Source organism: Lepidochelys kempii, chromosome 3 (assembly GCF_965140285.1).
Source record: "Lepidochelys kempii isolate rLepKem1 chromosome 3, rLepKem1.hap1, whole genome shotgun sequence".
Classification (NCBI taxonomy): Eukaryota; Metazoa; Chordata; order Testudines; family Cheloniidae; genus Lepidochelys; species Lepidochelys kempii.
In genome coordinates, this window is record NC_136382.1 from 146,467,815 (window position 1) to 146,480,929 (window position 13,115).

At 39.7% G+C, this 13,115-nt stretch overlaps 1 protein-coding gene across 8 annotated transcripts in view; it reads right to left on the reverse strand.

Moving 5' to 3' along the window:
* Positions 1 to 3,088: 3,088 nt before the first annotated feature.
* HEATR5B (HEAT repeat containing 5B) overlaps positions 3,089 to 13,115 on the reverse strand; it is a 96,042-nt gene continuing 86,015 nt past the window's right edge. For 5 of the 8 annotated variants that reach the window (XM_073338383.1, XM_073338379.1, XM_073338380.2 and 2 more), the window contains exons 34-36: positions 11,817 to 11,989; positions 7,652 to 7,865; positions 3,089 to 5,434 (exon numbers count right to left, since the gene is read on the reverse strand). In XM_073338383.1, coding sequence (XP_073194484.1) covers positions 5,130 to 5,434; positions 7,652 to 7,865; positions 11,817 to 11,989 — 692 coding nt within the window. In that variant the 3' untranslated portion in view covers positions 3,089 to 5,129. The other 3 variants (XM_073338385.1, XM_073338384.1, XM_073338387.2) reach the window with 2 other exon arrangements.

The following is a 13,115-nucleotide window of genomic DNA, read 5'->3' on the forward strand; positions in this document are numbered from 1 at the left end:
GTCTTCCAGGCAGACCCTCACCCGCTTCCGCTCCTCCCACCCCGCAAAAGCAGGGACTGGAGGAGAGAATCCACGTAACCCTCACTGGTTACAGTAGCCTCTGAAGAGTAGGTTCTGGACGGAGATAACCCCGTGAGGCTCAGTTTACACCCCCTACACGGTTAGGTCGACGTAAGCAGCCTTCACTTAAATGTGGTTCCCACTAACGTAAGTGCCTCTCTGTGCTGATTTAGTTACACTGTTTGAGGAGGTGGTGTTAAGTCAGTCAAGGTAGTTAGTTCAACACAGCGTCAGCGTTACTGCATTGTTATTGGCTTTCAGGAGTTAGCCCGCTATGCCCCACACTGACAATACAATAGATTAAAGTGCTCCTGCTGAGGATGTGCACCACTAACACCAGGAGCCAAGCATGTGCACACAAGCAATTTAATAACTGCAGAGGCTGTATGTTGGTTGACAATTTTGTAGTGTAGACATGGGCTTAGCCAGCATGTTACAAAACTACAGTATTAAAAAAGGGCTGGAGTAGAAAGGGCCAGTTTCCTCAACTGTAAGGGGATGGAGATGGGGAACTGGGGCACTGAAAATTATAGTGCACTGCAGTCCCTGCCTCCCCAGCCTCAGGGAGGAAAACTCTTAAGATGAGCTGCCTGGAGGAGTAGTTTTGCAGAGCTGTGGTGCTGTAAGGGTTCAGCACAGGAGGATCTTCTGAAGACTGCTCTTCCCTGCAGCAGAAGAAAAAGCTGGAGTGCTGAGACCTGTAAAGCCACCCCACAGAACTGCAGTAGAAGGAAGCTTGTCCTGGAAGCTCTGTTCTCCCTAAAAGGGGAATGCTGAGGAAGGTCACTGGACCATATTGCAGGAAGTCTCATGGGAACCATAGCCTCCTCTGAAAGGACAGTGGGAGCCTAAACTTCTAAAATTGGCTCCTCTTGAGAAGCTGGGCCTAGGCAATGGATTCACCAGCTGGTGTTTAAGGAGGAGGAGAGCCAGAGCCTCCTACTCTGCTGCAGCTGCCATGGCCCTCAGTGTGAGGCTTTGCTTCCTATCTCGTAGCCTGGGCCCACTCAGAGATCTACTACAGATTCACATAGAGATATTAATGAAAGGAGCCTTGCTGAAAAGGAATGGCATTGCCAAATCCAGAAGAAAGCTAAAAAGGCTGAGAACATGTGATGCCACTAAAAATGCTGCAAGCTCTGTGAGCAACAGACCCATATGTCACCAATGATACTGTCTTAGCATAAGCTGAGCATTTGTACAGGCCCATCAGTGGTAAAGGCACTGAATAGTCCCAGAGCCTTCACCATATTTTGTAGAAACTAGGAGTGTTGCTGAGCTTCTCAAACAAGTATTTCCGGTTCGCTGATGGGCATCTATTCTTCAGAAGGCCAGTACTTGCCTGCTTCCTTGCCGGGCCCTAAGCCTGAGAGGGAAAAAAACCTGAAGGAGCATGGAGAGAGAGAAAAGGAGAATGAGGGATAGCAAAGAAGATGGAAAAAGCAGGAGAGGTGAGAGAAAATAGGAGCTGGAGAAAACCAAGCTCATAGGGAGCAAGAAAGGGAGCAAAAGTAAGGAGGGCAGTGAGAAAAACAGGAAGGAGTAGAGAGAGAGAGAAGAAAAATGGAGAGGGGAAGTGGAAAGAAGTTAATTCAGGGGAAAACAGACACCGAAAAAAGACCATGAAACCTGGGAAAGGCAGAGAGAGGAAAAGAGAGGAAGAACAAAAGCGAGGAAGGCATGCCAAGTTACTTCGCCTTTTAATCAAATGTAGTTTAGTGCCAGATTATTATATAAAATCATTTTTTTCCTGAGGAGCAGGAAACGGACAGGACAATGTAGATGGAAAACTTGAGACGTTTGTTTCTAAATGAGCATGAGAACCCAGTTTGTCTGTATGTGGTGGAGAAAAAGCCTTTCTTTTCATCTGCACCTGCCTTTCCCTTATCCCTCAATCTCTTTCTGTCTTTTTTCCTGTCAATTAACATTTTTCGCCTATTTTACTTTTTTTTAACTGGCTTCCTACAGCTTCCCACTATTGCTTGGCTGGCTCTAAACTTGCATTTTAAGATTTGTTTCTTTGCCTTTTCTGAGTTTCCAGCCATCTTGTTTAGCAAGAAATTCAATTCTGACTGGAAAAAAAGTGCTAGGGTAAAACAAGACTATTTTAGGGGAAATTAGGAGACAACAACAAGAATTCTTGCTGCTAATTCAGACAAGGCAGAGAGAAACTGGCAGATAGCTCATGACAGAAGGGAAGACATGTCCTCAATGAACAACAACAAAAAAATCCAGAAATTTCATTGGGATGTTTGTTGCATGGCATGGATAGGAACCCAGTAAGCATAAACTAACTTGAAACAATGAGAGAAAGCACATCATATTGTTTTTCTCACTTCCAGCTGTTTTACATGTTTGTATGGTTTCTCTAAAAATCTTGCTGACATTTATTTTGAAATTTGCCTTCTCTAATGAAATGTTAAAAGGCTTGTACTTTTTTATTCAAACAAGCTTTTAGTGTTTCATCTTTGAAATTATGAATTATATTGTAAATTTTAATTAACTTAATCACTATGTATAGAAAGAATAAAACAAATAATTCTTTGCTGCCACTCTTTCATAGAATCATAGAATATCAGGGTTGGAAGGGACCTCAGGAGGTCATCTAGTCCTACCCCCTGCTCAAAGCAGGACCAATCCCCAACTAAATCATCCCAGCCAGGGCTTTGTCAAGCCTGACCTTAAAAACTTCTAAGGAAGGAGATTCCACCACCTCCCTAGGTAACCCATTCCAGTGCTTTACCACCTTCCTAGTGAAAAAGTTTTTCTTAATATCCAACCTAAACCTCCCCCACTGCAACTTGAGACCATTACTCCTCGTTCTGTCATCTGCTACCACTGAGAACAGTCTAGAGCGATCCTCTTTGGAATCAGGTAGTTGAAAGCAGCTATCAAATCCCCCCTCATTCTTCTCTTCTGCAGACTAAACAATCCCAGTTCCCTCTGCCTCTCCTCATAAATCATGTGTTCCAGTCCCCTAATCATTTTTGCTGCCCTCCACTGGACGCTTTCCAATTTTTTCACATCCTTGTCACATGACTTGCCCTTGGTGAATCCATACTGACTGTTCCTGATCATTTTCCTCTCCTCTAAGTGCTTCAGAATTGATTCCTTGAGGACCTGCTCACTTTGGGCTTCATTCTATAAACAGTTCATTACTCCATGTGTCTTTACACTCATGTCTAGTCCTATTACGTTAGTGGAACAAAGTGTGGGAGTAAAGATACATCCTATCATAACTGTTTGCAGGAACATAGGGCTCACACCATCCTTTGTGATCTTGAATAATGGTCAAGAACAATTCTGAATTAAAAACTTTTCTAAACATAACGTTATGTTAAAGGGTTTGCATAAACTCACTGTGACAAGGTGAAAGAACTACCTTGTTCTTAGTTAATTGGTTTTCATTACAGTTGATCTTTCCCTTCCCCTTGCATAGGCGCTCAAAGGAAGGGCTATCACCGTGGCTATTTAGAAGAAAGAGATGGGTAAATGCCTACGGCAAGATCAGAATCCATACCTATTTCAGCCAAATATTAATCATACAATTAAATTCTGATTACTACTCATTTCCTATTGTGAGGTTCAAACAATAGAAATTTTAGGATCCACTTCTCAAATTTTATAAATAACTTGTACATTGACTTGTTACAGGAACACCTGAATGAACAGCAAAGATGGAGGGATAGAAACATACCTGCATTCATTATGAAAGCCCTATAGGTTGTATGACACAACAAACCTATATAGGAAGGGCCCCTGATTTATGTGGCAAACTGGGAATTCTAAAGCAGTGTAAAAAACATTAAAATGCAGAGATTTCAATTGACTATTAAAATGGATAGGAACAGAGGCATTAACATATAATTCAATACAAATACTGTACTTCAGTATTTTCGTGTATATTTCACAGTGTTGCACAATTCCCAGTTTACCAAGGAAAACAGCACTATTGCATCGAATAAATCAGGACCCTTGCCAGAAATTGTAGGTCTGATATGCACAGGCTATATGGCTTTATGTCTTCCACCTCTTCCTGACACTAAGAAAGGTGTTAGAGAGCTCTGGCCCACTCCCTATGGCTGCAGGAAGAAGGTTCTCCACCAGCCCCTTGTGAAGTCTGGCAGGAGAAACAGCCCAATGGCTCCCATTATAGTCAAATCTTGTAGCAGGTAACAGTTCTCTTTCCTCTGTCTGAGAATCCAGGCAAAGTAAGCATAACACTGAACTGTGGGATCTGGGCAGAGTAGGAAAAGTTTACCACAGGAACCTTTGCAACAGGCAAATTCCAGAGCCACAGAAATGGAGATGGCATATGGTCCTATTTATAAACCTTATTTCCAGTGCATCTTTTTATTTATCTTAGTGAGAGATGGGGGAGGGTGTTGGTTCTTTGAATCCTTTTATTAACTCTCAGGCATGGAAACTGATCTGAAAGAGATATACCACAAAGTTAATAACATCTTATTTTGACAGCATGCTTGATTGCAGTCTTTTCCAAGATAAACAATCTTTTCCAACTCCTGATTTTTTTGTATTTCATATGACCTGAAATGAATTATAGGTTTGATATGCCCCAACTTCACCAGGTTTGTGGGGTTCTTTTTTATAAGAAAAAAGTGATTATTACACCTGAAATTTCCAAAGATAAATAGTAAATACTGAACACTGGTTTCTCCACCCACTGCAACCCTGCTGTGTTAGTGTGCTGGTACAACAGTGGGATAGCATTAACTAGCTTTTAAAAATACTTGCATTTGCAAGGTTTGACTCAGTATTGTAAAAATAAACACAATTTAGTAGGACAGATGATACTTTTTTGGTGGATAATTTATAACATATATTCACAAATATGATCAAACAAATTCAATTTCTTAAAAATCTGTATAAATACTTGTAACGCTACTTCCCTTATAATGCACAAATTTCAAGTAATTACACATAAAGCTATTAGATTGCCTCTGACATACAAACAATGCAAAATACAGACATATATGCAGTAGCACATAAGGAATGATGTAGTGCTTCTGACTTTTAATTGTAGGTATGATCCTAAAAATAATAACAATTCAAAAAAAGCTAGTTTTAAGTTTAATTGTTGGGACAGAATGTATTGTGGGTGGTGGTTGCCTGGCAGCTGCTTTTGCTTTGCTGGCCTGACTTGCACGGACTGCAGTTTCTAGACGTATTTTCAATTCAGGAGCAGCTCCCATTACTGTCTTGAAAGCATGAGGGTAGAGGGGACCAATGTGCATTAAATTCTGGAGTGCAAATTCATGAAGATCTTTCGATACTGTAGATGCAGAAGCAAAAGCATTTTCATTCAGTAAATAAGAGATCAGAGTTGGAACTAGAAGAGCAAGCAACTGGACTCCTAAAAGTGAGAAAAGAAAAAAGCATAATAGATTAGAAATGAAAACTATATGGAAAATTAATTGTGGCAATAATACTGTTCCTTTAAAAGAGCCATTACAATCAAAGTTGAAAACAAACACAGCAATAATATAATAAAATCAAAGGAGTCTGAAATGCAGAAGACCTTTTTTCAGGACTTCCAGTCTTTTTCCTGGCCAGTATAGGATTTGGCTGTATTCCACATTTTCTTGTGTTTAATACACTTCAGTTCTGTTCCAGCCACTTCACTGGGGAGATTAGGGCAAAGCCTGATAGCACTCACTGCTAAATGTGTTAAACTGCTAGAGCATCTTGTACCTCAAAGGATCCTACAGGACTTTACAGATTGAGAAATCACTTTCATCTTACTTTTGTAAAGCAGTCATCATTGAGAGTATGACATACCAGTTTAGGACACAAACTGAAGAGTACCTCCATATCAGTTTGAAAATGCAGCAGGGAAATATAAGTATTAGTAGGATAATATAGCTACCATGTTTGGAATTTGACTAGGACACTGGCATACCTCTTACTCTGAATGTATAGTTTAGTGGTGAGAGTAAGGATTTTATGAATCAGAATTCCTGCATTCTAGACACGGTCTTTGTCACTGACTTATTCCGTGATTTTCAGCAAATCACTTATTCTTGTTATGCATCTGTTTCCCCATCTGTAAAATGGGCATACTATTAATCTCTCACACAGGGGGATCGAAGTGTATTTGTATAGTACTTTGAGAGCCCGAAATAAAAGATGCTATGTAAACACAAAGTATTAGTATTTATTATCGTTACTTTTGTGAAGAGCTTCCTGGTATCTTTAGTGACTACGGTTGGTTAGGATCTTAGTTCTTGTTTGAAAGATTATACCTCCAATAGAACAGTGCCCCTTGTGTTGGTGCACCGGCTCAAAGACTCAGAAGAGAGTCATCTACTAAATTGCCAAGACTCTGAAAGTTTCCCATCCAAGTTCTGACAAGCCCAAGTGTGCTTAGCTTGTGAGATCGGATGAGATAGCAACCCAAGGAAGAGACTGTTCTTGGAAAAGAAGAAAAAGTAAACTAAAGCAGTCATAGCTGCTGATTTTTTGAATAATCTAATTACAGCTTTATTTTGCTTAAAATAAATAATTATGTTAGACTATAAATTTTAAGTTCATAATAAACATTTTTGGTTAAAGGATTGATCAGAATATTACTCATTATGTTCTTACATTTTGGGATAAATGTGAACTGAGCTCTCATGTAAGTGGGGGACTGATATGCTTGGCTCTAACTAACGTTAACAAAAATCAGATGTTGGACAGACTTTCCCCCACACATTTCTACTAGTCTATCATTTCACACCTGCTCAGCTCACCTATTCCAAAACCAGAGTGGCTCCTGAGTAAGTTCTGCCAATTGTATGTGGGGGGTTTGTTTTTAATGTGGATGAATATCACTGGGGAATACGTTGAAAACAGTAATCTTATTTACATTTGTCTCTGGGGTGTCAATCGGTCTCCAAATGCAGACTCATTTTTAACTTAACTGAATTTTAAGATATTATATGAATTTCTTTTCTGCAGAAAGAAATTGATGTTACTCTCTTCAGACTTGCCCACAATTTCAAACAGCCCTTCCAAACCCAGCATAGCTGTTTCTCAGGATAATCAAATAACTTTGGTGATGGGTGTAGTATTGGTAGAAATACCTAGACCAATAGGCAATCCATGTGCTAAAATGGTCAGTCGTGAAAGAGGTAACAAGTGGAGCAGTTTGCAGCTCTCTATTACTTTTTTCCATATGCAGGCACAAGACAACAATACTACACCACATTTGGAAGGTTTCTTTACAACCACAAGAGGAAGGAGTGCTAGTGCAATCCTGGCATACAACAGCCCTTCTCATGTAAAGCTATAATACAATCACAGGTTTTTGCATCATAGAATCAAAGAATATCAGGGTTGGAAGGGACCTCAGGAGGTCATCTAGTCCAACCCCCTGCTCAAAGCAGGATCGATCCCCAATATTTGCCCCAGATCCCTAAATGGCCCCCTCAAGATTGAACTCACAACCCTGGGTTTAGCAGGCCAATGCTCATTTCAAACACCATTGTAAATGTATCACCCCCACCACCATATCCCTAACTACAACATTCCTGATGTAAAAGGTTGTATTTCAGAGTTATTAGTGTTCTACAGAAAAAAAGATACTTACTATTCTGCTCCTCACCAAGGGCAACCAATGTTTCAAGGACTTTAATTCCTTCCTGGACTGCTAAAAGCTCTGTGTTGCTGTTTGGACGATTACTTTCTACAGCTTTCAGTTTCTCAACCATTATTGGTGCCAGTGAATGGATGTATGGAGTTGACAGGGCACGGTTGGTGTGTTGGAATACAGAAAGTAGAAGCTGATAACACTTGGCTTGAACCTAATCAAGATAAGTACATTTTATTGATTTGTATATTGGCTTGGCGGCTGGCAATACAATCCATCATATATTTGTGTGAACATAAAAATGCTTGGAGGAAATAAAGGAAAAAGACCACTGAAATTGGCGGAAAACAGCAAAAGACTAACAGCTGGCTCAGCTGCTAAAAATACTGTTACTCAGTTTTCAATACAAGAAAAAGGAGTGCAACTAGGAAACAAATGCAGGAAACAAGAGAGCAATGATTAAGTGAAACTAGGTAAGATAGGAAAGTTAAAGAATAGTTAACAACATACTAATCAGGCATATGGGATGCATTCTAGAGTCCACAGGGAGCTGACTCCATAAATAACAACTACTAGCAATAACACTGGACGTATCTGAGGAATCATTTGAAGTTCCCTTCCAATTCCACAAAGGCAAAGGGGTCCCCACAGCCTAAAGAAAAGTATTAGAGTAGATTAAGGTAATTACAAAACATAGGTCATGGAAAACTAAGTTGATGTCCTTTATATTCTAAAATGGTGTCAATAAGGAGAACTCAGTGAATGTATTTGATTTGGCATTTAAAAGGGATTTTTCCAAAATACTACATAGGAATCTCAGACAAATTGGAGAGATATGGCCTTGAATACCATATGATAATCCAAAACGCAGGCTATGAAGTTGGACATATTTATAACACCTCATGGGTCAGTTATCAAGCAGGGTCTCAAAGGGACTTTTAGCTGTATTATTCAATGTATTAATGACCTGTGAGAAGATCAATCTGACACTGATCACATTTTGGGGTGCAGAAAACTTGGAAGTATAGATAAGATTACAAATTAAAATTATAGATTGTAGATTCATAGAAAGTAAGGATGAAAGAGACCTATTAGGTTACCTGGTTTGTCTTGCTATCTATGCAGGATTAATTCCTTGCAACGGATTTGATAGTTCTCTGTATAATTCAGATTTGGAGGCCCCCAATGTGTTGGAGCTTCCTCAACTTCCATTTGGATGCTGTCTAAAATTTCCATCTCAGAACATTTTTCCGGATATTCAGCCTAAATTCTGGGACCAGTTTCAACTGGTTACTTCAATTTGTACTCCCGTACCACTATAAATAGTATTCTTCCATCCTTGTTGTTTCGACTCTTCAAATTCTTGAAGTGACTTACCACACACCCTTTCATTAGCTTTTGTTTAAACTGCACATATTTAAGAACAAAATCTTCACATTTGCAGGTAGAAGCTTTCATAGACTTCAGCAGGACCCCTATGACAGCTTTTGATAGCAGAATTTGGTTCACAGTTCTTTTAATCTGTTCTCAAATGTAGAATTTTTGCTGATCGTACACTCACTGAAGTCAATGACAAAGCTTCCATTAACTCTAATGGTGCAGGATCAGGGCCTGAATCCACTTTGGAGTCTGTAGAGCTCTTTCTGAGATCAAAGGTTCCCAGAATGGAATGAAGGGACAAAGGCTTCTTAGCTGAGAGCTCTTGATTCTGCAATTCACTTCTGTTTGTCCAACAAAGCCTGAGTTTCCTAACGGAAGGGTATAATATAAAGCATAGCTATCCGTTCAGGCTTTTGCCTGAGGCTGTTGTTTCAGTGGTGGAGCACTAGTCTATGATGGTACAAGTATTTTTAAAGAATTCTCTATTTTATGTCATTTCAGCGTATTTTTAAATGTATGTCCGTTTATCATTAATGTGTGCCCACCTAGGAGCTGCTGTAGTTGTCATTTTATATATTGAAAAAATAAAATAAATAATACAATCCAGAGTATATTTCCCTTGTGTACGTACAAAACAAAGTATGGACACAGTATGGCTGATATTACGCTGCTCTCTGTTACCAAAACTGGGCTAGGAGAGTGTTCATTACTGGCTAGATGAGAAAGGCAGAGAACTTCCTTAAAAACGGAGGAGAGAAATGAACTTCTCCTGTTGTCAGTCTCTGTACAGAGCTAAATAGGGATAGATGTAAAGGCTCCTTCTCAGCACACTAGACACTCCCCTCTCCATTGTCTCTATCAGGAGCTCCTGTAGGTGTGACTATTGAACTAGAAGAAGAGACATGGTCTCAAACTGTTTCCCACCTTAAGAACTCCAGCAAGTCAAGCTTTTGTAAACTGCTGAACAGTGACAGAGCATAAGACCCCAGTTCAATCTGGAAACAGATGACTCCACTGCAGAGAACGACTCTCAGGTGGACTAGAGTTCTAAATGCCTAAATATGGCATGCTTTTTTTTATATTTTTCTCCTCAGGAAATCTTTGAGTGCCTGTGTGGGGGAAACATTATATAGAAAACCTACAGGAAAACCCCAAGAACAGTAGAGAAAATAGAGGAAGAAGTTTAGACCTAAATCAAAAAATAAAGTTTGGAGATAACAATTCATCTATATAACTGGATTGGGGGGGAAGGAGAGGGAGCAAAGAACTGGCCTATATAAGGCAGTTCTTTCTTAGACATGGACAGAATTTTCTCCTCCCGCGCCCACTCCCCTAAAGAAGGAGCACAGGGAAAGCAGTTCTCTTTTAGATATCTTGTCATTACTCAGAGAGCTTGGAGAAGGGACACTATAACATGGTAAGTTACCACTGCCAACCTTTATAACCAATACTAGTCAGCTCAGTGCAGCCCTGGCTTAGGTAAGAGAAGAATTGATGATGATTTTCTTTATATCATCTCCCTTTACTTCCTCTAGTCTCTCTCTCTTCATTGTTCCTTTCAAGCAAATAGTATTCAGTTTAAGTGCAACTGTAAATTGGATGTGACAGATAATATTGTGTGAATTGTTGACTGTCTCTCTCTGGTGATGAGAAAAGCTCTACCTGTGGGGGAGGAAGAGCAAACAGGTGGAGTCCATCAAACAAGAAGTACAAAGTCACAAAAAGGGGCCCGGGGGAGGCTTCAGTCCCTAACCCAACAATTTCTCCAACTGGTGAACAGGTATCGGTCCTGGCATAAAGTGAGTTCTCTGACTTTGGGACTACAAGACCTTCTGTTACACATGAGTTTGGGAAACATTCTTTCACCTAAAATTACACTTTGTAAGCTCCTATCTGCACATCTGTATAATTGCTCCAACAAACTGATTTCTACATGGCAATTATGTTTCACTTCATGCTAACTGAGCATGTCTGAGCCAAGTCAGGCTACAATTTATCGCTTTTGCAATGGACTAGTTGAAAAGATAATTTAAAGAGAAGACAAAACAAAAAGCATAAATGAGTTTGCGACAAATAAGTAACCATTTTCAGAGTACTTCTGAAATGATATGCACATGCAAATCAGATAACTGCATCCCTGAACTGCACACTCAAAATGGGTTTTCATAGAATCATAGGGTTGGAAGGGACCTCAGGAGGTCATCTAGTCCAACCCCTGCTCAAAGCAGGACCAATCCCCAATTTTTGCTCCAGATCCCTAAATGGCCCCCTCAAGGATTGAAGTCACAACCCTGGGTTTAGCAGGCCAATGCTCAAACCACTGAGCTATCCCTCCCCCATGTAAGTAACATAAACACAAATTTTGTACCTATATAAGTAGGAGAATCACTGCAAATTTGGGCCTTAATCTTTATCTATGGAAACAGGAGTTTGAGTAGCATTATGAGGAAGTAGTATTAAATAAACAAGAGAAGGTCTAGATTTTTTTGGCCCAGTGGTCTTTTCCTTCCTAAAATTTCTTATATTAACAAAGATGTAACTTTTATAAATCCATATAACTCAAGAATTTGGCACAAGTAACTTGAAAATCCTACTTCAAAAGTGCCAAGTTTTGTAATAATTGCCATTGAGGCAATAGTTGTGATGGTTAATTTGTTAATTTGACAAGCAGGATCTGGTTACTTTTTGAAGTGAAGAAATAGATTTCAGAAAATGTAACATTATTCCTAGTTACTTTATGTCAACCATTTAAAATATTGTGCACGCTTCCACATGATGAGCTTACCCAAGGATCACAGGAATTCAATGCGTTTTTAAATCTGTTAATGCAGCCGTTCTGTAAGGACAGCACTCCAATTATTTCTGTACTTGCAGACCAAAGGAAGAGAGCAATGGCTGTAAGCATGCTTACTTCATCAAGAATAGACTTGGTGCCTTCTGAAAAACAAAAAGAAAAGGCTGAGCTCATTGTGAAAAGGTTTTAGAGTTTGTTTAGTAAATCCTAGTGTACTAGAATAATTCACAACAAAGAGATGTACTTGAAAAGACTTCAATTACACTCAAATATGTGCCTATTCATCACTACCAGAGTCACATTTTAACTATTAGTGGTAGTGACTGATATAGTTGAGGTTGTTTAAGATGATTAACTCTAGTCTAATACTCTCTTTTAAACTGCTCAAAACTTCCTGAAATTTCCACCTATGCAGCCAAAATTATTCATGCTTGGTCTCTAACCACAGATATATTTTTATTGTTTTTAAAGTTTTAGCAAATACAACTATGCCATTTTTGAGCAGAAAGATGGTGGAAAAAACATTATGCTGTCCCCATTACAACCAAGTCTCTTGCAAACCTTTTCAAAACAGCCTTTGCAGCTGAAATGGTTGGGATGTAAAAACCTAAAATCTAGTATGGGAGTAGCCTGCACTAAAGAGAAGGGTTCTTGAGTGTTCTGCTGAAAATCAGTTATGATTTGACGGTGTTAATAAGCCTGTGAAAATCATACCGTCCGTTTTGCTAAACTGGTGAAGTGTGCAACTTCATTCTGTCCTGAAAAGTGAACTGAAGGCATGCAAACCCTTGCACCTTGCAAGGAGTTAAATGAAATCCCCTAAAGTCCACAGAAGGTCTACAATAAGCGTCAGTGGTGCTTGTGGAAATGGGGGCTTGAAGGCCCTTGAGCCAAGGTGAAGTTGGGAGAGAGAAGTTTGATGAGACGTAATTAAAGAGGCCACTGAAAATTAATATGGGTTTGGCCTGGAAAACTTAATCCAATTATTGTTTCTGCTCAACGATCCTAAAGGATGGCATTGTGTAATTACTCTTTTGTCCCTTCAGATTTCACATGACCACTTCTGCCAACTCTTCCCACCCTGCTCTCCTGTTCAATCTATATTTCAGGCTATTTGGGGGTGTAGTGAGATCGTTTTGGCTGAGATACTCGCGGTAGGTAAATGACGTGCATCTCTGGATCTCTCTTTTGGGTCAGAAAACATGGATTGTACCGCCCTTTGTTCTTCTAGGGCAGAGAAGATGCTTGGATCAGAGGAAGCTGGTTGAAGTCAGTGCAGACAAGATGGAG